The sequence below is a fragment of the Mirounga angustirostris genome, unplaced genomic scaffold (genome assembly GCF_029215605.1).
Source record: "Mirounga angustirostris isolate CCGP_5_RB_7025 unplaced genomic scaffold, mMirAng1.0.hap1 SCAF_9, whole genome shotgun sequence".
In the NCBI taxonomy this organism is placed as follows: Eukaryota; Metazoa; Chordata; class Mammalia; order Carnivora; family Phocidae; genus Mirounga; species Mirounga angustirostris.
This window is the reverse complement of record NW_026991717.1, coordinates 111,602,624-111,629,771: the sequence shown is the minus strand read 5'-3', so window position 1 is coordinate 111,629,771 and position 27,148 is coordinate 111,602,624. Positions and strand designations below refer to the sequence as shown.

General features: G+C 37.6%; 1 protein-coding gene and 1 pseudogene across 9 annotated transcripts in view; both read right to left on the bottom strand.

Annotated features, from left to right (window-relative positions):
• Positions 1-27,148, bottom strand: part of RAD51B (RAD51 paralog B) — a 562,202-nt gene that overhangs the window by 534,157 nt on the left and 897 nt on the right. For all 9 annotated transcript variants that reach the window (XR_010405219.1, XR_010405220.1, XR_010405221.1 and 6 more), the window contains exons 2-4: positions 24,639-24,749; positions 23,452-23,565; positions 16,829-16,945 (exon numbers count right to left, since the gene is read on the bottom strand). Coding sequence is in view for 6 of the 9 variants with exons in the window: in XM_064571227.1 (XP_064427297.1) it covers positions 16,829-16,945; positions 23,452-23,565; positions 24,639-24,722 (315 nt within the window). In the remaining 3 variants the exon portion in view is untranslated. The remainder of the gene's footprint in view (positions 1-16,828; positions 16,946-23,451; positions 23,566-24,638; positions 24,750-27,148) is intronic.
• On the bottom strand, positions 19,310-20,901 carry LOC123861716 (elongation factor 1-alpha 1-like; annotated as a pseudogene).

Below are 27,148 nucleotides of genomic sequence, written 5' to 3'. Positions count from 1 at the left end.
AATCTTTAAAAATATATATATATATATATATATATATATCCCCTTTAAACATATGCTATTTGTCACACTGGCTATGGCATCCAAATTTTAAGAACCAAAACACTATCCTTTTTGTAAAAATAACACTAATAATTTTAACACAGTTTTTCACAAAGGAAGGGAAGGAACAGAGGGAAGGAGGAGAAAAAAATATCTCAGGGAGAGATGAAAAAGTCTGAGCGAAGACTGAAACAGACTATAAATATTTGAATAAACTGTCTTAGATACTTCATGAAGTAGGGAGAAATAAGAAGGGATGACCCATGAGTCTACCATTCATACCAGGGGTTCTCAAACTGAAGTGAGCACTGGAATTGCCTGGCAAGCTTATTAACCGGCATCTCTGGTTCAGTAGGTCTGGGATGTGGCCTGAGAATTTACATTTCTAATAAATTCCCAGGTGATGCTTATGCTGCTGTACACTTTTGAGAACCAGTCTTAAAATTTAGCCTAAAGCTAACCTTCATTTATCGAGGCTCAACATTAAAAAAAAACGCTCACAAGTTAAAAACTATGTGCTGATTTATTTTAATCTCTAAACAGTGATTTAGACTTCCAGAATAAATTGTAGCTACCAATAAGAGTTTGCCAGATCATGAGTAATCAGTGAAAAGGGGTCTCTAAACTTTTTTGATTACATAGTCTGACCAACTGAAAACAAATAAAATTTAGTATGGTCTTCCAATGTATGTATATTTATTATATACACACTATTTTACTAATACATTCTATATAATATAAAGCATATATAAAATAGGGATCAAAAAATTAAAAATAAGAACTTAAAAATAAGGGTGCCTGGGTGGCTCAGGTCATGATCCTGGAGTCCCTGGATCGAGTCCCACATCGGGCTCCCTGCTCAGCAGAGAGTCTGCTTCTCCCTCTGACCCTAACCCCTCTCATGTGCTCTCTCTCATTCTCTCTCTCTCAAATAAATACATAAAATCTTTAAAAAAAAAAAAAAAGAATTTGAAAATAGTTTCATATCTTATTTATTTTTTTAAATATTTTATGTATTTATGTGAGAAAGAGAGAGTGCATGCACAAGCACGCATGAGCGGGGGAGGGAGTGGCTGAGGGAACCCCATGCGAGACTCCATCCCAAGACCCCGAGATCATGACTGAGCCAAAGGCAGACACTTAACTGACTGAGCCACCCAGGTGCCCCTCATATCTTATTAGTTGTACAGATCTCTTTTTTTTTTTAAGATTTTAGTCATTCATTTGAGACAGAGAGATACAGAGAGAGAGCATGAGCAGGGGGAGAGGCAGAGGTAGAAGAAGTAGACTCCCTGCTGAGCCAGGAGCCCGACACGGGACTTGTTCCCAGACACCGGAGATCATGACCCGAGCCGAAGGCAGATGCTTAACCGGCTGAGCCACCCAGGCGCCCCCAGATCTTTTTTTTTTTTTTTTAAGATTTATTTACTTGAGAGGGAGCCTGAGTCAGGGCAAGGGGGAGGGGTGGAGGGAGAGAGAAAATCTCAAGCAGATTCCCCACCGAGCAGGGATCCCAAAGCAGGGCTCAACCCACCACCCTGAGATCATGACCTGAGCCAAAATCAAGAGTCAGATGCTTAACCATCTGAACCACCCAGGTGCCCCCAGATCTTTTCATTCTCATAAAAACTTAACACTTTTAGTGAAGCAATGATAATAATGATAATAACAAATGAAATTATATTATTATTTAAGTACTTTGTCATTCAGTGATTGAAATGTCAGGTCCTAAGTTCCACGTATTTACATGCAATGGCTGTGTAGTTGAGAAAGGGATAATTGCAAAAATGTAAGAACTGAAATTTTTAAAATACATCACTCGTACTTACTATGTTTGTTTTTCAATAACTTTCATCAATTAGCAAAAGTTTGTGTTGAACTTTGGCTAATAAATTTCCATCTTTCCTCATGTCAATCAATTGTTCTTACAACATAATCAAAAGATATAGCATTTTAAGATTTTTAACAATTGGTTTAAAAATAAAAACTCTTTATTTGGAAGATTTTTCAATAGTATAGCAAATATTGTTACAAGGTTTTTAAAGTGTGCAGAAAACAAAGTTTTCACAAGACAAACTTACCTTTCACAACAAAAATAACATTATAAAAGAAACATTTCCAAGCAATGTTTTTTTTTTTTTTAAAGATTTATTTATTTATTTATTTGACAGAGAGAGACAGCGAGAGAGGGAACACAAGCAGGGAGAGTGGGAGAGAGAGAAGCAGGCTCCCAGCGGAGCAGGGAGCCCGATGCTGCCGGGCCCAATGCTTAACAACTGAGCCACCCAGGCACCCCCAAGCAATGATTTTAAAAACACTCTGTATTTTAATCTGTCTTCAAAAAGGCACTGACTTTCTCACTCATTGTTAAAACATCCCTTTACTTTAAAGGGATGTTGTCAGAGTATACCACTGATTTGGGTGGTTGGTTAATTTTTAATCTGCTATGAAGCATATTACATTGCCACTTGTCATATAAAAAAGGTCAGCAAATTTGACATATCTTTTCATTTAAAAACATGTTTCACCCATCTTTAATAGGTAGAATTCAACAGCTCTTTTACAATCTTTGCTGTGAGCTCACCAAAGAAGCCCTTTGGGATTCAAATGATTTTCATGGTCAGTCCCCATCTCAATACAGAGTGCTACAGAGATTCCACACTTCACTAGTCAGGTTTTTATAAAAATTAACAACACTGATACCATCCTGAAGCACTCTCCACACATCTGACATCAACTTCTGTGTTGCTACAAATTGCCTAAGGATGATACAACAGAAAAGTTCAAAGAATCTTACAGAGAACGTCCGTCCATATACCTACCATTTACTTACCATTTTTACCATTACTATGACTAGACTAGACTAGACTAGTCTATCTAACAACCCATCCCTCTATCCATTCATTAATCTATCTCAGGTTTTGTTTTGTTTTGTTTTGTTTTTTAAAGATTTTATTTTTAAGTAATCTCTATACCCAATATGGGGCTCAAACTTACAGCCCTGAGATCAAGAGTGGCACGCTCCACCCACTGAGCCAGCCTCAGCCTCAGGGTTTTTTTTAATGCATTTTAAAGTAAGCCAGAGACATCAATGTGCTTTCCCTTAACAATTCAGCATGTATATCATTAATATGAGTTTAATATGTATGATTCTTTTCTTTTGTAAAGTAAATTTTACATACAGTGAAATGCATAATCTTAAGTTTACCATTTGATGAGTTCCAACAAATGTATACATACATGCAATCTAAACCCCTATGAGTCAGAACATTACCATAACCCAGGAAATTCCCTCATAAACACTGTTTTACGTTCAAGAAATTATTTATATTCAAGAAGTCATATAAACATTGTATTATATTCAGGAGACTTATTAGGGAGAATATATCTTCTCTGACCCATCTTTAGTTTAATGGCATATACAAAATTTTAGTTCTTCCTGGTATTTCATTACTGAAACAAAATCTAGCTAAGATGATAATCTGGGTCATGGTAGAAACTTCTGTACTTTATTTAGCATCTTTCCACACTGAATAATCTGTTTTAATTCTTAATGCTTCAAATCATCTCTAATGATTTCTATATAACTTCTGACAGTATCTGTTCACAAAAGAATCCACTTAAGTTGTTGCCATATTGTTTTCTGTTTTATTTCATTCATTTTACTGCAACAGGAAGAATAAGTGTGTTCCTAATGTTATTAATAATGTATTACATTTAGTCTTTTACTATTGAGAAAACTCAAAAGAGGCTTTTAAATATCTATCATTAATTTTAGTGATATTTTTCTAGATATTGAATTATGTATTACATGACTTTAAATGTCACTAAAAACTTATGGAAGTTTGTCTTCCTATCCCATGTGTTGTTTTTTTTTTTAAGATTTTATTTATTTATTTGAGAAAAAGAGATAGAGCAAGCAAGAGAGAGAACGCATGCGGGTAGGGGCAGGAACAGAGGGAGAGGGATAAGCAGACTCCATGCTGAGCGCACAGCCTGACACGGAGCTTGATCCCACAACCCCAAGATCATGACCTGAGCTGAAATTAAGAGTCAGATGCTCAGCTGACTGAGCCACCCAGGCACCCCTATCCTGTGTGTTTCTTAATTATGATGGCTTCCTACTATCATTACTCAGTATTTCAAGGGACAAAAAACCAGCAAAAGTTTCAATATAAAGGATAATGGATACAATTCCATATATCAGATTGTCTTTAGAATTTCAAAATTTTTTGGATGTCTTCTCAGATGGAATCAGATTGTCACTGATTTACTTCATTAGTCAGGGGAGATTCAACAGCTGACTTGTCTGTGCATGTGGTTCATTTCTAGCACATTATCAGTATGGACTCCAATCTACAGTTTGTTTGCAGGAACCTTTTTGACATTTGTTTGCTTTGTGAGATTTGATTTAGTTAAATCCAAAATCCACTTAACTAGGTATGTAGAACCACAATTCATCCCAGGATGCTGAAAATAAAGGTACAGCAAGGTGCCTCTGTCACCCTTCTGTATCATTTCCTCATGGACTATACCTGACACATGACAGTCTGACATACAGACCAAGTAGGATGCCAGTGTCAATCTATATATTAAATACTCATTAAGGTTTATTTCATTTTTTAGGTTGAAATAACAATAAAAGTTCAAAATATTTTTCCCACAACCTAATGGACCATCTTACATATTCTGCTTTAGAAACTGCTAGTTTTAAAGAGCCCCAAACACTTTTTTAACATTATCGAAGACAGCATGGATCAAGTTAATTACCAGAAATCAGAGGAAAGGTAACTTTTGTCAGTAAAAGTTGGAAGTGGATCTAAGAAATGAAAAATGGTTACTGTTCACTGCCTTTCTATACATACTGTCTACAGGCCAGGTTTTAAATATGTTCTAAGATGTAATGAGCTTAAACCCCTTAAATGCTTTGTGATTTTTAGTGAAAAGGTAAAACAAGCCATTGTTTTAATTAAAATGATACATATGAGAACATTCAGTAACATATCAAGTCCCATGAAAATGTAAGATATTCTCTTATTATTCCATCTTTAAAGAAAACATGTAAAAAATTTGAAAACTTAAACAAGTATAACTGGCATTTTTTCTACTTCATTATTTTCACGTACTATTCAGTATAGTCTAGGGAAAAGTAGAACATTACGTGAATAACATAAGATTTCTGGGTTTGTTTTGTTTTACTTTGCATTTGAAGTTGGATAATTACATTAATTTAAGCTATAATAACTAATTTCTAATTCTTTAGCAATCTCAGATCCTCTTCATACATTTTTCACTCTCTTCCTAGACTCAAAAAAATTTATGCTGTATACAATTCTGATGGGCTGACTAGAGTTAAATTTCATTATTTTTTCAGGTTTACTTAGTGGGTTAAAACATTTCAACACTAATAATTTTTAGCTTCAGATAGTTTAGCTCTGAATTCTACCAGCCAAACCACAAAGTTTCAAGTTGTGTTCAATTCCCAGGTTCAGCTCCAATGGTGGTTAGAGAGAGAGAACATGCCAAACCAGAATAGTCTCAGTTAGTTGCTTCTTGGAAACTCAGAGTGAATACAACATTTACACACAGAAGACACCAGTAAAATATAATCAGCTTTATATAGTTAAGATTCTGGGCTTCAACGCTGCCTGAGAAATAAAAGAACTGAAAGAAAATAACAAATGGTGAAGATCACTCAAATATCAACAAGGAAGCAAATATTAATAATTAGTTCAAAGGAGAAAGAATTATTCCCAAGAAAAGAAAGTCTAATTGTACTGAAATAAAAATGAAGCCTGTCATTTTAATCCTTAGAGAGACTTAATGGTTGAGATGAATGAAACCTGGACCTGTTAGGACCTAAAACCAAGTTAACTCTCCTCTCATTCAAGATGGGGGCAACAGGATGGGCCATCTCCAAACCAATACTTCACCCAAGAAAATTTAAGGACTGCCTGGTTCTGATCTAAGAGCTTTGGAAACTCTATCATTTTTTTTTAATGACACGCCTCACCCATCATTTGTCTCCATTTGCTCTACAACTATGCAGAAATATGATTAGGCCTTTAGACCTACAAAATTCATTTGAAAAATAACTAATTCTCAAAATCCTAAAACAAACAAAATCTCAATCTCAGAAAGGCCAGGTAGCACTTTGCCTTGTGAAAAAAACCTTGGATCTTAAATTACTTTACATCAACATGTGGAAGATTTTATACCTTGGATTTTCCCCACCACTCCCTCTTATTTCATATTAACAACTGCTGTCTTTCAAGTACATGGGAAGGGACGAAAAAAGAGAAGGAAGGGGAACAGAGCAGAAAAACACAGGAGGACATGGAAATGACAAGCACCCCAAGCTTCACAGTTAAAAAAACATCAAACAGTATCAAGGGACATAATCATTCATTTAACAATCATAGAACATGTGCCATATAAAAGACTCTATGAAATCTTTATGGAGAGAGATGTTTATTTCTAAATCAGGAAGTGAGTGAAGAATTAGGAACAATGATCCAATCAACCACATCTGCTAAACTCCTGTATTAGGACAGAGGCCTGTTTATCTTGCCTTTCAAAACACTGGGCAGGATAAACAAACCACATCATCGGATTAGAGTCAAGGAAAGCCAATTAGAAATTTCTCCCTAGTACTCCTACTGCTGTTGTTACACATGGAGCACGCCTTAACCTGACTAGATTTCGAAGGGGATGAGACCCATCGTGGCTGACCTGCACACCCATGAGCAAGAAAAATAAATGTTTGTCGCTGTTTTAAGCAGTGTAAGCAGCCAAAATTGACTAATCAAGCATTTATGTCTTGTACTTCACTGTTTACACATGTCTATCACATGCCTGGCCCTTGTAGGCATTTAAGTTTACAATCCTGCCTTATTAGCTCCTGTGATCTTGCAGGCCACAGCTAACCTTGCCAATAAGAAAGAAAAAGAACTGTATATTTAACTGTTCTGAGAAAAAATTAGGATGCCAAAATAGGACTCTGGCATCCTGCTCCTACCGTTTGGGGATAGTAGAATAGTCACTTCCAAAGCAAAACTGATCCACTCAAGGAGGACACCTCATCTCCTTAAATCATGAACAAAGCATGGAAATGAGTCAGGAAATACAAATAATGTAAAAATGTGCTACATCCTTTCTTAGTATTTAGAGCAAGGATCTGTGTATAATCATCCCTCTTAAATGTTATAAAGATTTGGCAGTGTTTCACAGGTTTACTTTTCCAGAGGTACTCTTGAACAAAGATATGCAGATCTTATATCCCTTTTTGTTGACATGAGTTTGGACCAGTACTCTAGTCCAGTAACCTCAGGATTACAATATGAAAACACTTTTTTTGGCGATCCTTTACATACAACCTTAATTTTACCGAATCACATTAGCATCTTTATTTTACATTCTCAGCAGGGTGATCTTGACCCCAAGGGTGAAACATGGTTTTGATGGGGGAGGGGGGAGGTTTTACTTTTTCTATCTAAAACACGGATATACAGACCATACATAAACAGGTATACAGTGTATCTGTGGTATTAAAATCTCATGGGGAGGACTTCATTAGAAAAAAAAAAAAATGTCTAAAAAGCTCCTAAGGGGAGAAAATGAAAGCAGGATTGAGAAACACTGATTTAATCTACATGATCCCCTATGAGAAAGCTACCATGTGGTTTGACCTCCACATAATGTAAACTTTTAAACTTTAAATTTCAAACATATCTTTACTACCAATCGTCAGTAATAACAGATGCAGAAATTATCTGCTTAGATATTCCTCAAGTATGGAATTTGACGTTCTCAGGGAATGGGACAAACCCCTGTAGTTCAATCTCATCTGTGATTCTGCAAGAGGCAGTTTCTCTTTGATTTTCTCCTCTGCTACTTCTGTTTCGGCACGACTGCTTCTCTAGTTCCACTTTTGATCTTGGTGCTGTAACTGCATCTACACAGATTCAGTGACGTTCACATCAATCAAAACTGGGGAATCAGGAAAGAGCAGCTATAAAAATGCCAGCAGAATGTTTCCAGACTCATTCTTACTCCCTCCGTTGTCTCCAGGCTCATCTAAGTTTATTCTACCAGTTGCCTTACCTACCTCTCACCACTTCTAACTTCTATCTGATATCTGGAACTCTAGGTTTGACCTTTTAACCAGAAACAAAGATCAGGCAATGCAATTAATTAGACACCTGCATTGATACGATATTAGTTCTCTATCGCTCTGTAACAAATTACCACAAACCTAACAGCCTAAAACAACACCCGTCTTTTATCTCACACTTCTGTAGGCTAGCAGTCAGTCTGGATGGGCTTGACGGGGCTCTCTGCTCAGTCTCACAGGGCCAAAATCAAGGTGCCAGCTGAGCAAAATCCACTACTCTGCAGCCGCGGGTCTGAGCTCCCTGTTTCCTTGCTGGCTGTCATCCGAGGGCTGCTCACTGCTTCTAGAGGCCACCTACCTACATTCCTTCTCACCGTCTTTCTGGTTTCTCCTTCTCTAGCTAGAGAAAGCTCAGTTTCCAAGGGCCCATGGAAGTAGATCAGGATAATCTCCCTCTCTTAAAGTCGATTGTGCCATAGAACATACCATGATAATGGGAATGATATCTTATCATATCCACAGGTTCCAGGGATTATGGCAGAGCATCTCTGGGAGGCCATTTTAGAATTCTGTCTACCACAGTCTCCGAGAATGGACAGGTAATAATTTCAAGTTTTTTAAGACTTACACACATACATACACACACACACACACACATATATGCATGCATACATATATAAACACACACATATAGTGACAGCCAGGCTCTAAGAAGGACCCAGTGATCTCACTCTGGTATTCACACCCTTCTGTAGTCCCCTCCCACACTGTAACAGGTGTGTCTGTGTAATAGAATACGGCAGAAAGAATGCTATGTAACTTCCAAAGCTAGGCCTTAAAAAACAACGCGATTTCTACTTTGTTCCTTAAGATCATTTACTCTAGGGAAAGTCAACTGCCATGTCAGGAAGACAGGCAAGCAGTCCTGTGGAGAGGTACAGGTGGCCAATAACTGAGCTTTCCTGCCAACAACAGCCAGGACCAACTTCCCAGCCACATGAGTGAGCCATCTTGGAAGCATCTCGGCCAGCTCCAGTCAGGTTTTCCGATGACTGCAGCCTCATCAATACCTTGACTGTAATCTCATGAAAGACCATAACCAGAAAACCAGCTAAGATGATCCTGAATTCCTGACTCACAGAAACTGTGAGATAATAAATCTTTCTTGCTGTTTTTAGCCACTAAACTTTGGAATGATTTGTTAAACAGCAGTATATAACAAATCTATAAATATGCAACTACAGATATACAGATATTAGAGATATTTAAGAAAAAAACTCCTAAAATGAAAGAATCACTGATGCTCATTAATAAAAGATCAATTAAGTAGAAAACTCATATTTCTTAAATGTGATATTTTGATAATTTTTAATGGCATACAAATGAAAATACATATTACACCTTAGAATAGCAATCTTTAAAAATTACTAAAGTTTGGCTTATTTCAAGATCCAAGGAGAGAATATGAGATAGCAATAAATAAAGCATTACAGTAAGCAAGCACTATATAAGCGTTTAAATACAAATTCATTCTCTCCACTAATATTTATTAAGTACCTTCTACATATGCTAATACTGTGAATCTAACAATAAAAATAAAAAGACACAATCCCTGCTCACTTGGAATTTATTCTCCAGTGAGGAAGACATGCACTAATTAATCACACGAACACTACAACTTTAACAGTGACAAGTGCTACATAGAAGAACCACAGTACATGGTTCAGTTCTTTAGAAACATATGACAATTCTAAATATGTTAAGTTAAAACACAATAAAATAGGCTCAAAATACACTAAGTAAAAAATAATAGAACTACAAGTAAATTTGTCAATTCAACATTTTAACAACCTTCTCTAAATTACTATTAGGTCGGGCTGAGAAAAAAAAAGTTGGTAAAGATGAAGAAGATTTGAACAACCCAAATAACAAGCTTAATTTAATGGTCATATGCAGAGCATTCAAATATTAGAGAATAATCATTCCTCTCAATCGCACCTGAAGCGTTTATAAAAATCGATCACATATTAAACCTTAAAACAAGTTTCAGAAATTTTCAGAGAATCGGTATCACATAAAATTCTCTGACCAAATGAATTTAGTTAACAATCTAATTTTGAAAAGATAAATTTTTTAATCAAATAAATTAGATTTTCAGAAATTTCAAATAACTCATGAATTAGAGAAGCAATCATAATGGAAATTTTAAAATACGATTAGAACTAAGTAAAGATGAAAATGCTTTATATAAAAAAAAATGAAGCAATGGATATTCATAGCCTACAAGCTCAGAATTAAAAAAAAAAGAAAAAGAAAAACTGAAAGTTAATGGATTAAATGCAAGAAGTTTGGGGGTGGGGGGGAATAATGGCAGAAAACATGCAATTACATAGGAGTTAATAAAATAAAAGAAATCATTGAAGTAGAAGACAAAGAAAAGAGAGAAAGGACCAAAAAAGAACAACAAAGAGCACAGTCCTTTGAAAAGACTATAATAGGGACACCTAGGTGGCTCAGTTGGTTAAGTGTCTGCCTCTGGCTTGGTTCATGATCCCAGGGTCCTGAGTCCCACATCACACTCCTTGCTCAGCAGAGAGCCTGCTTCTCCCTCTACCTGCCACTCCCCCTGCTTGTACTCACTCTCTCTCTCTGACAAATAAATAAAATCTTAAAAAGAAAAAAAGACTATAATAATATTCAACTCTGTCCAGACTTTTTAAAAAGAAAGGGAAAAGGAAGACAAAGTAAGTAATGTTAGGAATGAAAAGGGGAAGAAAATCACATATAGGGGGAGCGGGGTGGGGGGACGGGTTAGCCTCGTGATGGGTAGTAAAGAGGGCATGTACTGAATGGAGCACTGGGTGTTATACCCAAACAATGAATCATGGAACACTACATCAAAAACTAATGATGTAATGTATGGTGATTAACATAACATAATAAAATAAAATAAAATAAATCACATATAAAACCAGATTTTTAAAAATTTTTTAAAAACCAGATTTAAAGATAAGGAGAGTCCAGTGAATAACTTTATGACAATAAATTTGAAAAATTAAAGACAATGGGCATATTCCTAAAAATATCATTCACCAAAACTACTCAGGAAGAAATAGAAAACCTGAATAGTCCTATAAATCATAAAGGAATTGATTTCCTTTTTTTTAATCTTCCCACAAGGAAAATACCAAGATCAGACAATTTCTCAGACAAGTTTTATCAAATATTCAAGAAACAAATAATTCTAATTTGTACAAACTATTATAAAATATTAAAAAAGAGATATTACACAATTTATTCTACCAATTAACTCAAAATAGATCACACAAAAATTAACTCAAAATAGATCATAAACTAAATGTAAAACCTAAAACTATAAAACTTTAGAAGAAAACATAGCAAAAACTCATTGTGTCTTTGGCTGGACAAAGAATTTGTAGAGATGACCAAAAGCACAATCTATAAAAGAAAAAAACTGATAGACTGGACTACACCAGAATTAAAAGCTCCAAAAGCTACCATGAACAAACCAATGAACAGACAAGCCACAGATTGGAAGAAAACAATTGCAAATCCTATATCTGATAAAGGACTTGTATCCAGAATGTATAAAGAATGGCTTACAACTGAGTAACAAGAAAACAACCAATTAAAAAATAGGCAAAAGATTTGAACAGACATTTCACTTAAGAAAATACACAAATGGGGGCGCCTGGGTGGCTCTGACTCTTGATTTTGGCTCAGATCACGATGTCAGGGTCATGGGCTGAAACCCCACCTGGGGCTCCACTCTCAGCAGGGAGTCTGCTTGAGGATTTTCTCTCCCTGTCCTTCTGCCCCTCCCACTGCTCATGCACAGGCATTCTCTCTCTAAAATAAATAAATAAATCTTAAAAAAAAAAAAAAAGAAAAGAAAATACACAAATGGCTGGTAAGCACATGAATAGGTGTTCAATATCATTAGTCATTAAGGAAGTGCAATTAAAACTACAATGAAATTGGCAATTCCACAAGCCTGGCTGCGAGAGTGGGGATGAGGTTGCCTGTGGTTCCCCCAGTGGCACAAGAGGGAGAAAAAAAAAACCCTACAATGACATACCACTATACACCCACTGGAATAGCTAAAATCAAAGAGATAAACAATACTAAATGTTAGTGAGGATGTGGAGAAACAAACCATCACACTTTGCTAGTGAGAATGTGAAATCGTACAGCTACTTTGGAAAGCAGTCTGGCAGTTTCTTAAAAAGTTCAACATACAGGGGCGCCTGGGTGGCTCAGTCGTTGGGCGTCTGCCTTCGGCTCAGGTCATGATCCCAGAGTCCTGGGATCGAGCCCCACATCGGGCTCCCTGCTCAGCAGGAGGCCTGCTTCTCCCTCTCCCACTCCCCCTGCTTGTGTTCCCTCTCTCACTGTGTCTCTCTCTGTCAAATAAATAAATAAAATCTTTAAAAAAAAAAAAAAGAGTTCAACATACAGCTATCATATGATCTAGCCACTCACTCCTAGTAATCTACCCAAGAGAAACAAAAACTTATGTCCATACAAAGACATATCCGTGAATGTTCATAGCAGCATCATTCCTAATACATGAAAAATGGAAACAATCTAAGTGTCCATCAACTGATGAGTGGATAAACAAAATGTGCTACAGCCATGAGTTTTTATAGCATTTAAATTGTACCTTAATAAAACTGCTTTTAAAATAACCAAATGATGGGGCGCCTGTGTGGCTCAGTCGTTAAGCATCTGCCTTTAGCTCAGGTCATGATCCCAGGGTCCTGGGATCGAGCCCTGCATCGGGCTTCCTGCTCTGCAGGAAGCCTCCTTCTCCCTTTCCCACTCCCCCTGCTTGTGTTCTCTCTCTCGCTGTGTATCTCTCTGTCAAATAAATAAATAAAATCTTTAAAAAAAAATAAAATAACCAAATGATTTATGAAAAGATATTCAAACTCATTAGTAATCAGGAAAATGAAAACTAAAATCATAGATGCCAAAGATGGGCATAAGTTAAGAAATCTGATAATACCAAGGCATGAAGATGTAGAGCAAGAAGAATTCCTGCACATCACTGGTAGGAATTTAAACAGGCACAACCGCTCTGGAAAACAATTTGTCCTGATTCTGCAAAGTTACATTACGCACATATCCTATAACCAGGAAATCACTCCAAGGTAGATACCCTAGACAGGGGCCAGATAGTAAATATTTTAGGCTCTACAGACCATGAGATCTTTGCCACAACTAACTCGACTCTGCCTTCTATCATGTAAACATCAGCAGACAAAACATAAACAAATCAGCATAGTTGTGTTATAATAAAACTTTATTTACAAAAACAGACATCAAGCTAGATTTGATCATTGGGCAGTAGTTTGCCAATCCCTGCCCTAGAGAAATACTTGTACATGTGATGCAGGGGACATGTACAACAATTTTCATAGGACTTGTTTATATTAGCAGCAAACTAGAAACAACCCAAAAGTTCACTCACAGGAAAAAAAGATAAATAAATTGTGGCATATTTTCAAAATGGAATATGATACATCAGTGAAAGGGAATTATACTCCTGCTACCTGAAACAACATGGATAAATCTTAGAAAACACTATTAAGTAAAAAAAACAATTCATAGAAGAGATATGATTTAATCACAGAAATGATTTAATAGAGCTCAAAATTAAGCAAAACTAAATAAAATGTTGTTATAGCTCCTATTTAAGTACATAGATGGTAAAAGAAAACTATAGGGAAAAAAATTATAGGAATGGTAAAAAATTCAGGATTTTTTACCTGAAATACACATACACACCTCAATAGAAGGCCAAAGATAGGATCAGGGAGAAGACCACAGTTAGTTTCAATGGTTTTGGTATTGTTCTGGTTCTTACTAAGTCATAGGGTCATAAGACTTCATAAATTACACATGCAGGATATATTTAATCTTACATATATATAAAATACATATTAAAATTTTGTTAATAAAAGGTAAACAGAAATACTCCCTATACTCAGCTGAAAAAAATCCCAAAATAACTGAAAAGGCTACCTGTAACTAAAACAGAAAGTAAAAAACTGGCCACTAATAAGCAGTCAGAGTATTCATGCTCCAAGTCAGCCAAGGAGATCATGACAAAACACCAACATGGCTTGTAACTACCACTTGGATTCAGAAAGAATTGACAAATGCCAAGTGAAAAAGCATTAAAAATTATTCTAAAACTTAGAAAATAAAAAAGTAGCTGTTGGTTAATCTTAAGTTCAGTTTTTGCTATTTAAATAACTTTATAACTATGGAACACTGCTGTTATAAACTCATTTGAAGAGGTCCAGCTAGAGTGCAAAAAGATTATGTACAATAGGATTCTGGCACCATCTGGTGGCAGTACCCTGCAACAGCAGGGGTTTTTTGTTTCCTTTAAAGATCCTCTCGCTCATTTATCAACTATCTAATAGGCATCCTCCAAGCATAGTACACACACATTTTTAAATCTTTCTTAGAAGACAGGGCATAAAATAAGGTATAGTATCAAACAGAATGCCCATCTTCAAGAAGAAAAATCTACACCTGAATTTATGACTATCAGAATGTCAGAGTCTGCTCTTGCTTAGAAGTTTGCTTAAAGTATCAATGCCCCTAGAACTCTCAGGCAAGAAGTTCCTCAGGAGTATCCTGGTTAAGTCCATGAGTCACAACACCAGACCAGTAAGCACACCAATGCAGCTTGCAAGGAAAAGAACTGTGGTGGTTTTTAAATATCTTTAATCTCACTATGGAAAACAATATAGAGGTTCCTCAAAAAATTAAAAATAGATCTACATACAACTCAGAAATTCCACTTCTGGATATATACCCAAAGGAAATAAAAACAATTTCATCAAGATATCTGCACTCCAATGTTTATCATAGTAGTATTCTCAATAGCCAAGATATGGAAACAACCTAAATGCCCATCACAGATGAATGGATTTAGAAATGTGGCATATATACACAATGGAATATTACTCAGCCATGAGGAAGGAAGATAACCTCTCATTAGCAACAACATGAATGGACCCTGAGCACATTATACTAAGCAAGATAAGTCAAAGAAATGTACTGTACAGTATCAGTTATATGTGGAATCTAAAAAAGTTAAAATTGTGGTTAAAATGGTGGTTAAAAGGGGGTGGGGTGGGGAGATAAGAGTGCTGGTGTTTGGGGTACCTGGGTGGCTCAGTTGTTAAGTGTCCAACTCTTGATTTCAGCTCAGGTCATGATCTCAGGGTCTTGAGATTGAGCCCTGCACCAGGCTCCATGCTCAACAGGGACTCTACTTGAGATTCTTCCCCACTGCCCCTCATCCCCCTCCCCTCTCACCTGTGCCCTCTCTCTCTCTCTCTCTCAAATAAATAAATTTTTTAAAAAAAAGTGATGGTGTTTAACAGTACAAACTTGTAATGAAAAGTAAATAAGCAATAGCAATATAATGCAGTCTAATGAATATAGACAATAGTATTGTACTATAATTATGTAATGTGATAAATATTACTACATCAGCAAACATATTACAATATATAAATGCATTAAAGTAACATAATGAAAACCTTAACCTTACATAATATTACATGTCCAATTTATTCAGGTAAAAAAAAATGTCCTTGGGGCACCTGGGTGGCTCAGTCAGTTAAGTGTCCAACTCTTGATTTTTGGCTCAGGCATGATCTCAGGGCTGTGAGATCAAGCCCCACATGGAGCCTGCTTGAGATTCTCTCTCTCCCTCTGCCCCTCCCCTCTCCCCCTCTTGAAAGAAGGTAAATGTCCTTGAATTCTTGACACTTCTTTCAAAAAGTAGACCCAATTTTGCCTTTCCTTGAACATGAGCTGTACTTAATGACTTGCTTCTAAAGAAGAGAATGTGGCAGAAGTTAATGGTATGTAACTTCCACAGCTAAATCATCAAAGGCATCGCCACTTCCATCTTGCCTTCTTTTGGATTACTCACCCTAGGGGAAGTCAGCCACCATGTCATGAGGAACTCAAGCAGCCTGAGGAAGAGCCTACTTGGAGAGGAACTGTGACCTCCTACCAACAACCAGCATCAACTTCCCAGTTATGTGAGTGAGCCCTCTTGGAAATACCATCCAGCCCCACAAAGCCTTCAAGATATTGCATCCCTTACCAATATTTCTGAGCTAAGCTGCTCCCAAAGAAATAGAAATAATAAGTATTAATTGTTGTTTTTAAGCCACTTCATTTTGAAGTAATTTGCTGTTGCAACAATACATAACTAATACAACCTATCACATCCTAGAACTAAATTTTATCTACAACAGAAACTAAAAATAGCTCACTTCAGTTTAATACTATGACTTGCCCACATGTTAATAAAATTTCAAAGTTTCCTTCCTAATACACTAAGTAGTGTTCCTTTTTTAATTCCCCCCAATTTTTCATACTATTTCATAATATTCATCGTTTTCTAAGTTAATTTTAAGAAACAGCAACCTAAGCAGACTTTAGGTGGTCAGCAAGGACTGTTTTGAATATCTTTATTTTTGCAAAGCAACTATACTAGGTCCTGAGTGAAGAACCATGCCCTTGAGGCATGAAATAATTCATGTTTTTCAACTAAACTTTTTCCCCTGGCTCTGAAAGTTACAGATCAATGGGAAGTTTGGAAAGTTTCTCCTTTACCTCTGTGAGGGATCCACAAGCCACACCACCGTGCAGGGCTTCATCCAATGCAGAAAGGGTTGTAGCTAAGAAGGCTGGTGAGAGAGAGGAAGACGTTTGCATCTTCATCCCATAAGCCTGAACAAGAAAAAGAAGACATTCTTTTCAATCTCCATGCTTATTCAAAACCAGAAAACAAACTCCAAACCTCAATTACTAGCAGCTGGAACCCCAATTCATCTCTCTTTTCCTCAAACATTTATTTGTTAAACAAAGATTTAGTCCATGCCAGAGACCGTGCCAGACTATGGGGATATGACAGAAGAGACAGGCCCTGCCCTTAGTACCTATGGTCACCCTGCAATTGAAATCAGGACTGGAAACTAGGCAATTACAATACAGTTATCAGAGATACCATGACAGGGAAAGGGGATTCACAGAGGCAGTGTACCTGATCTATGGATTTTGTGATCCAGGAAGACTTCAGAAGGAGCTGGATGTCTGAGCTAAAATGTGAAATAGCTGTTAAGCAAAGGAAATATGCATGTTCTGCCAAAGGGACAGAAGAAAGGGAGAAAATGGGAACTAATAAAAACTACAAAAAATGAAGAGTTCATTTAGAAGGGTTGAAAGAGGGAGTGTGGTCACAGTGGGGCCAGTGATGAGGCTAGAGAAATAAGCAGGGGCCAAATCATGAAAGAGCCTTGTTGGAAGTCTAGGGTCAATGTGGAGAGCAACAAGGAATGACATGTTCAAGTTATCTTTTCAAACTAAGGTTGGTCTGTGAAGAATAGCTTGAAGGTAGGTACAGTAGCCTGAGAAATGGCCCCCCAAAAGATATCTGCATCAAATCCTTGGAACCTGTGAATGTTACCTTCTTCTGAAAAAGGGCCTTTAAAGATGTGATTAATGTGATTACATACCTAGCAATGTTTAAGAACGCTTACCTCTGCAATTTTTAACATTAAAAATTACTACTATTTTATTAAATTGTCCAAATAAACTGAGGTCAAGCCATAGAACTGTAATTATTCATTCATTCATTCATTCATTCATTCATTCAACAAATACTGAGTACCTACTGCATGCCATATACTATGATAAACTCTGGAAACAGAAACAGAGACGGGGGCGCCTGGGTGGCTCAGATGGTTGAGCTTCTGCCTTTGGCTCCGGTCGTGATCCCAGGGTCCTGGGATCGAGCCCCACATCAGGCTCCCTGCTTGGCAGGGAGCCCGCTTCTCCCTCTCCCTCTGCTGTTCCCCCTGCTTGTGCTCTCTCACTCTCTCTGTCAAATAAATAAATAAAATCTTAAAAAAAAAAAACAGGAGAGGAGATTCCTCAAAACCTTCTAAAAAAAAAAAAGAAACAGTTTTTAACCACTTAAAGTTTACAACTTAATAAATCTATGTATGAAATCCAAGGCCCTTCTGCTTCTGTGAGGATGTAGGAAAACCAGCATATTAATATTTATAAGCCATAAATTGCCCATCTCTGTCTAATCTCACCTATTAAATTCTTAGATCATTTAAACCATGGATTATCACATTTTTCTAAGGCTATACTCAGGTACATTAAAAAAAGAAAAGAAAAGCTACAGAAAAAAGTCATGTGGTATGTATCTGATTTAGAAATACCTGAATATTGTCTACAATATATCATCAGGCTGTTGTCTGATAGGTGAGCCTGGGGACATTTTATCAAACGTGTAAAGACTGCCCAATCTGTCAACATTAAAGTACTTCCTTTGCAACTATAAGTGTACTAATCACTAGAATAATAGATTTAGTGACACATATAAAAAAGACTAAAATGAAGGAACAAAGACTTCAGAAATGATAGTATGTATATAAATGAAACAAAAAGGAATATTTTGGTATGCCACTCCACCAGTTTTTCTTCCCTGTTGGTGGCTGCTGCTTCTCAGACACATCATTATTTAATCTGATCTTAACTGTTGGCTTTGCTCAGAACTTGGTTTTGGATACGCTTATCTCATTATCGCATATTTACACTGATGACTCCCAAATGTATACTGCTACGACAGACCTCTCCTTCAGATTCCAGGTCCATGTATTGAACTGCCTGCTTAGTATCTCCATTCAATGTTTCATAAGCACCTTACATTCAGCAAGTACTAAATTAAATTCATGATCTGCCTCCCTCAAGCCTGATCCTCTTTCCAGCATTCCTTATCTCAGGAAGTGGCACTACCCAGTTTCCCAAAGCAAAAAATCAAGGAATCATCCGTCACTTTCCTGTTATCTCAGCACCACCCACCAGCAAACAATCACCAATCCTATTCATTCTACCTCCTAAATCTCTCTCATAACAACTGACATATGCCATCTGCACTGACACCACACTAATAAAGCATGTCACAGTCACCTTCTGTCTGGAATACAGGAGTAGATACCTAACTGGTCTTCACAAATATTTTCCTACTCCTTTTCAATCACTTACCTATGTTCAAGACTGAGTTGTTGTTGTTGTTTATCATTAAACTTTTGTTTTAATGAGTCTCAAAATTCTGTGACAGATTTTTGGTCAAGTTGTGTCCATTAAAAAGTACTGATTTTAAAAATTAATAACTTAAAACTGCCACACATACACACAAAAAAAACAAATGGTCCACAAAACATTCTCCTTTCCTTCTGTAGGTTTTACAATGCACTGTTATCATTAACCAGTCTTTTACTATTAAACTTAATTGGCCAATTGACACAAACAGTCCTGAGACCTTTTTTCCACCACAGACTGGGGTGGCAGCTATTGGGGATAATATTCATTTAGCCTTCTGAGCTTTCTGGGCAGACTTGGTGACCTTGCCAGCTCCAGCTGCCTTCTTGTCCACTCCTTGGATGACGCCCACAGCAACCGTCTGTCTCATGTCACCAACAGTAAAATGGCCCAGAGGAGGATAGTCAGAGAAGCTCTTAACACGCCTAGGCTTGCCAGGAACCATATCAACAATGGCAGCATCACCAGATTTCAAGAACTTGGGACCATCTTCCAGCTTTTTTCCAGAATAATGATCTATCTTCTCCTGCAGCTCAGCAAACTTGCAAGCAATGTGAGCTGGGTCACAATCCAGCACAGGTGCATATCCAGCACTGATCTGGCCTGGATGGTTCAGGATTATCCTGAACCTGAGCTGTAAGCCAGCTGCTTCCATGGGTGGGTCATTTTTGCTGTCACCAGGCACATTGCCACAAACATCTTTGACAGATACATCGTTCTTTTTTTTTTTTTGTATTATTTTTATTTATTTGAGAGAGACAGACATAGGGAGAGAGAACACTAGCAGGGGGGAGAGAGAGAAACAGGCTCCCCTCTGAGCAGGGAACCTGCCATGGGGCTCGATCCCAGAACCCTGGGATCACGACCTAAGCTGAAGGCAGATGCTCAACCGACTGGGCCACCCAGGTGCCCCCAGATACATCATTCTTGACATTGAAGCCCACATTGTCCCCAAGAAGAGCCTCACTCAAAGTTTCATGGTGCATTTCAACAGACTTTACTTCAGTTGAAACATTGACTAGAGCAAAGGTGACCACCATGCCAGGTTTAAGAACACTAGTCCCCACTCGGCCCACAGGGACAGTACCAATACCACCAATTTTGTAGATGTCCTGGAGAGGCAAACACAAAGGCCTGTCAGTTGGATAAGCTGGTGGCAGAAATGCCATCCAGAGCTTCAGGCAGTGTGGTTCCACCAGCATTCCCACCTTTACGGATGGCTTTCCATCCCTTGAATAGAGGCATGTTAGCACTTGGCTCCAGCATGCTGTCACCATTCCAGCCAGAAATTGGCACAAATGATGCTGTATCAGGGTTGTAGCCAGTTTTCTTAATGTAGGTGCTGACTTCCTTAACGATTTCCTCCTATCTCTTCTGGCTGTAGGGTGGCTCAGTGGAATCCATTTTGTTAACACCAACAATTCGTTGTTTTACACCCAGTGCGTAAGCCCGTGCTCACGGGCCTGCCCATTCTTGGAGACACCTGCTTCAAATTCACCAACAGCAGCAGCAACAATCAGGACAGCACAGTCTGCCTGAGATGTGCCTGCAATCATGTTTTTGATAAAGTCTCTGTGCAAGACTGAATTTTTAAAAACACAGATTATACCCTTTATGACTTTTTATTGATCTCAGAATAAAGTTCAAAATCCTCTACATGGTCTGTAAGCCCCATGATCTGACTCCTGCTTGCTTCTCTGACTTCATCTCTGAGGTCAATCTGCTCCTCACCACTAAGTTCCATTCACACCAGCCTTATTTTACTGCCAGGAAACACCATTCTCCTTCTCTTCACAGGGCCTTTGCACATCCTAGTCCCACTGCCTGCAGACTCCTCCATGCTCACCTCCTTCCTGACTTTGCCTGTCTCTCCCCTATTCACCCTTCAAGTTTTAGCTAAAGTGTCACTTCCTAAGAGGAGCCCTTCCCAACCCCGGAACTAAGTAATGTACCCTGTTATTAAGTTTCAGAGCTTTTTGTACTTTTCCTTGATAGGACTTATCATTACTACAAATAACTAATTGTTTATGTAATTATATGTGTAATGTCTGACTTCTCCCACTAGACTGTAAGCTGCATGAGGGCAGGATGTTACCATGTTCACTACAAGATCCCCAGGACCTGACAGAGTACCTGCTACATGGTTGGCACACAAGAAATACTAGTTAAAGGAATATATAAATGAACAAAAAAACTTCCCTGGAAAAATAAACTGATGCTAAGCCAATGTTTAAAGCAAGACCCAAATCTACAGAATGCTACAGAAGTGAACGTACAACAAAGGAGAAAGATGGCTTCATGAGGCAGCATTTGGAATGGTATTGAAACCACGGCTGAAGTGGTAGCAGAAGTGGAGTCTAAAGGTGAATTTCCTGCCCATGCTCTCTTCTTTATCCTCCAACTAGAACTATGCCATAGATATTGACCAAACAGAATGACACACGTCAAACTAAAACACTTTCTTGGTGCTTTGCAAGCTTCGAAATGGTAACAAGTTAATTTGAACATGGTCACAGAATCATCACTTACTATTTTAGCTCTCTTCCTTCTCCCATAAAACAAAGCGAGCTGTTCAAAGTATCAAGGTCAATGACAAAGCTAAGAGTGCCAATCCCTAGCTCCAATTCTAATTCTTCTGACTACTTTGCCTATGAGGTATTTTCTTAGATCACAAGCTAAATCTGAACAAAAGAAAATACTTTATCTATTCATTAATTTCAGAATTTTTAAATGATACTAACATTCCTTCCTTCCCACTTCATAGAACTGAACTCCACTTTATTGCTCAGTGGTTACCAAATTTCAGTATAAGATGTAAGATTACCACCTAAATAAATACATTTGTAAAGCACTGAACAGACTTTTAGGCACTCTTATTCTGGGAAAACAAGATCTTTTCAAACCAGGGGCGCCTGGGTGGCTCAGTTGGTTAAGCGACTGCCTTCAGCTCAGGTCATGATCCCAGGGTCCTGGGATTGAGTCCCGCATCGGGCTCCCTGCTCAGCAGGAGGCCTGCTTCTCCCTCTCCCGCTCCCCCTGCTTGTGTTCCCTCTCTCGCTGTGTCTCTCTCTGTCAAATAAATAAATAAAATCTTTAAAAAAAAAAAAAAAAAGATCTTTTCAAACCATGCACTAAACCTACATGTTGAAAAGCTAAAGTTATGAAACAAAGTATAAAATAATACTACAACTTGATGAGGATTTGTTATAAAAGACTTTAACTCTTCTCAAGGGTGAGCAAAGTTTTTGGGTGTCTAGGTGGCTCAGTCGGTTAAGCAGCTGCCTACAGCGCAGGTCATGATCTCAGATCGAGGATCGAGCCCTGCTCAGGCTCTGCATTCAACAATGAGTCTGCTGCTCCCTCTCCCTCTGCCCTTCCCCCCAGCTCAGGCTTGCTCACACTCTCTCTCAAATAAATAAATAACATCTTTAAAAAAAAAAAAAAAGTGAGCAAAGTTCTTAAGTAATATATATTCAATCAATAAGCAAGTATAAATCCAATATATGTACTTTATGATGTAGACTGATGATGATAAAAGTTAGTATTACAGAGACAGGGATTCTAATTAGGAGTATATTATAACTTAACCGTGAGACCCACAAATTCCACCCAAACAAAGACAAAGATGACCTTTTGAAATATCACTATTAGCTACAGAGAAAAAAACTTCCTGTTGCTTCCTCATTCCCATAATTAGGAACTCTCTCCCATGAGCTTATAAACTACATAAATTTTTCACATATATTCTCATTAAAGGACTAACTCGATGGTGTGAATCAATATTTTTGAGGTGTTCATCTCTATTTTTGCTTTTGCCTCATCTCAAAAAAGATTTTATTTTTTTTAAAGATTTATTTGAGAGAGAGAGAACGTGCATGCATGCATGCATGCATGCATGCAGAGGAGAAAGGCAGAGGGAGAGAGTCTCAAGCAGACTCCCCACTGAAAGTGGAGCCCAACACAGGTCTCAATCTCATGACCCTGAGATCATGACCTAAGCCGAAACCAAGAGTTGGTTGCTTAACCAACTGTGCCACCCAAGCGCCCCCCAAAAAAGATCTTAAATGAGATAAAGAATGATCGCAAAAATTATAACCAAATCATAATAAAATACATATAGATACCGTTTGCATCTGCGGGGCACAGGCCCTGCTGACCATATATAGAAGTTCATGGACACCTCCATAACTAAGGCCAGTCATCTTCATAAGCTCCAGTGGGGAAAGACATAAAAAGTCCTAAAGAGACAATAAAAAGACTATTTTAAACATATATGTGCAACAAAGATATTGGAATTAAAAAGAAACTTTTAATGGACAGTATCCATGTATAGATAAAGCATAATTTGTTGCAGATCAAAGGTTTATATGTTTCTTAATAGTATTTCCCCCTACATATGCCTTAACTGAAAGATACGATGCCATAAACTTATCTTCTAATTCTCCAATTTAGTTAGCATATATCAGAGGACATATCAAGTAACATCACATAGCAGCAGCCTCTAACCCAGGTGTATATGAGCACCGCCCTGGCCAGAATTTGGGCACAGACACCAGAATGTGTCAGGTTGAAATGGGTTTCTTACTAAGCTATGAGATCATTCAGAGGAAGTATTTAATAACTGAGACAATAAAACTGACTATGGAATGAAATGTTAAGTCTCATACTTCTAAGAGTGTTTTCAAGTATGAACATGAGGGTTATTAGATGTGTAAGAGAAATCAAAATACCATTAACACACAAAGCAATTTTTTAAAATTGCAGCATATGCTGAAAATCTGTCTTATTAAGGATTAAATCCTAACATAAAACCTTATTTAACCTAAGAGGGATCTGCTTCACTATTGTGCTTAAAAATGCAACATCTGCTCCATTTCTCTCATTCATTGATAGGAAAATTATTCTATTAATTTATCTTGCTTGCAAGAGACATAATCCATTTTGAATACCATCTCCTCATTTAAGTCCTATTTCTCATGTAACTGAAAAATTTCTTTCAAGTGGACGAAACTTCTCTAGAATCCCAAATAAATGGCATGAGTATACTTTACATTATGCTATAAGCATTCTCCCCTGATCCAAAATGCAAACATATTGGAATCTGGATAAATGAAATCGCATTTAGAAATACAACCTAAGTGGCCTGTTATTTTAAATTAGCCTCTGGAGAAGCACTATAATTTATCTTTTTCTTTTTTTTTTTTAGAAAGTTAGATTTTCATATTTCAGGCTTATTTTTGAGTTATTAAGGTATATTTAAAATTAATTTGTATTTAAAGTTTCTCCATGAGAAAAAGTACATAAATTTTACCTGACAGGTAACAATCTGATGTCTGTTCAGACGGTCACACAGCTCTTGTGATAAACCCACTCGTCTGAGTTTCTTGCTACCCATGCCTTCAGATACAGCAGAAAAAGGACCCTGAAAAGAATTGGAAAAGGGCATAAGCAATAGTAGACAGTATCCAAAACAGGCTACAAAATAAAAAACTCTTCAAGCTTCTCCAGATACAAAATAAAATGTACAGTATTTAAAATATTACTGATAAAATAAAGGATAGCTACAGGATCCTTCTAAATGTCTGCCAAACATCCACAGAGAGAAACAATACAATGTAAGAATGTGCATTTCACACAATTCTTTGGTATTTCTTACATGAATATAAAAACACTACTTCACATTTGTATAGCATCTTAAGGTTTTCAATGCATTTATAAATTTTATTTGGATACGTAATTAACCCTCAAGGAATATTTCCAAGCAGCACTCCTTAGAAAGGCTTTACTTTCATTGCACTGTAACAATAATTTACTGTGCACCTCCTATGTACCAGACACTGTTCCAAAGCTTTACATAAATTATCACATTTAAGCTTCTCAACAGCCCTATAAGGAAGTTTGATTATTGATCCAATTTTTACATATGAGAATACTAAAGCCTTGAAATGTTAGCTACTCCATAGTCACCAGAAAAAGTTAATGATGGACCCAGAATTTCAACTCAGGAAGTCTGACTCTAAGACTCAACCTCTTAACCGTTACACCCTACTACAAGTCCATAATCATATTTAACCTCTCCTTTTTCTATGAGGCAGAGCAAACTTCTGAATCAAATGAGATTTTATTATTTCAGGTCTTATTTACAAACTGAAATTGTTTTTATTGTATTAGCTTCTCACATTCTCACATGCAATTAAATTTCACTCTTGTTGAACTTCACTAGGGCTAAACGAGGCTCATGAAATATTTGCCTTCAGAGAACTAGAACACAAGTCACTGTGATTCCTTTCATTATGCATGCAAAGGAGAAGCTGTGTTTCTCACTGAGATGGAAAGATATCCTTTGGATAGAGTAGAAACAGGAACTCTTCATGGTTCCAGGAGATATAGCAATATAGTTATCAGAAAAGGAGTGACATTTTGGAAAAAAATACATAGTACTGAGAATATAGATACCAGTTTATTTCCAATACCACGGCCCAAATTTCTATATAACATATAAATTCTCTGAATTAAATGAACTCTCTCCCTCCCTCTCCCTCTTCTCCCTTTCTCTCTCACACATTCACGTGTGCATGCACACATACACACACACCTCCCAAACACAAAATACATCCCTCTCATTTCTCTCAGCAGGAATTTGTCAGTATTGATTTGTTTCCCAAGTAGTGTCTTTACAGATCAGGTAGTTCTGGGCAATAACACCATTTAGACTGATAAATTCAATCAAAAAGGGGAACCCAAACTACCTGGACTTTAACAATAACCAACTCTGCTATCTCAGCCTTATTAGGGCCACTCCCATTATCTGCCTGCACTATGCATACTGCCCCGGGGCAGGGGGTATTCCCTACACTATCAAAAAAAAAAAAAAAAAAATCCATTCATTTGGCTCCTTCCACAGACACTTCTTAATCACACGCTCTCCTGAGCCCTTGGGTACAAGAATCATTTAAGCATATTCCCTACCCTTTACGAACTCACAGTAAAAGATGAAAAGAGATGTATACACAAATAATTACAGTCATGCAATAAGTACTGTCATTGGCATTTAAATGTGCTATGGAAGCAGACAGGAAGAAGCACCAAACTGGTCTGCAAAAGTCTGGTCAGTGCCACAATCCTGCCAGAGGCAGCTACCTAAAAATTTGCTCCAATCCTGTCATCCTTTAAAACTACCCATGGGACCATTGTAATTTACCCATGGGATAAATTCCACACTTCTTAAGATGGCATAAAGAGGGCGCCTGGGTGGCTCAGTTGGTTGAGCGACTGCCTTCGGCTCAGGTCATGATCCTGGAGTCCCGGGATCGAGTCCCGCATCGGGGTCCCTGCTCGGCGGGGAGTCTGCTTCTCCCTCTGACCCTCCTCCCTCTCGTGCTCTCTGTCTCTCATTCTCTGTCTCAAATAAATAAAAAATAAAATCTTTAAAAAAAAAAAAAAAGGATCGCATAAAGACCCTTCATCAACTGGTCTCTCACTTCCCTCTCATTCATACATCTGATTGCAAGGCCCAGATCCTGGCCTTCCTGGCAGCTACTTCATCTCCTGGTGTGAGTGTTTCCTCATCTGTAAAACAAGGGTAATTCAAATATTTACCTCATAAGAATGTAGTGAAAGATTAAAGGATTTGGATGGTGTCTGACACACAGAGCTCAAGGTTAACAATCATTACCATTATCAATTCAGACAGCAAAACATCATTTGCCGCCTCACTTATCAGCTATCCAGCCACAATATACTGGTAGGTTACACCAATGGTCAGTCCGTCCTGACTCCTTGATTTTTCTCCACAAAGCCTGCCCCCAACTCACTCTCTTC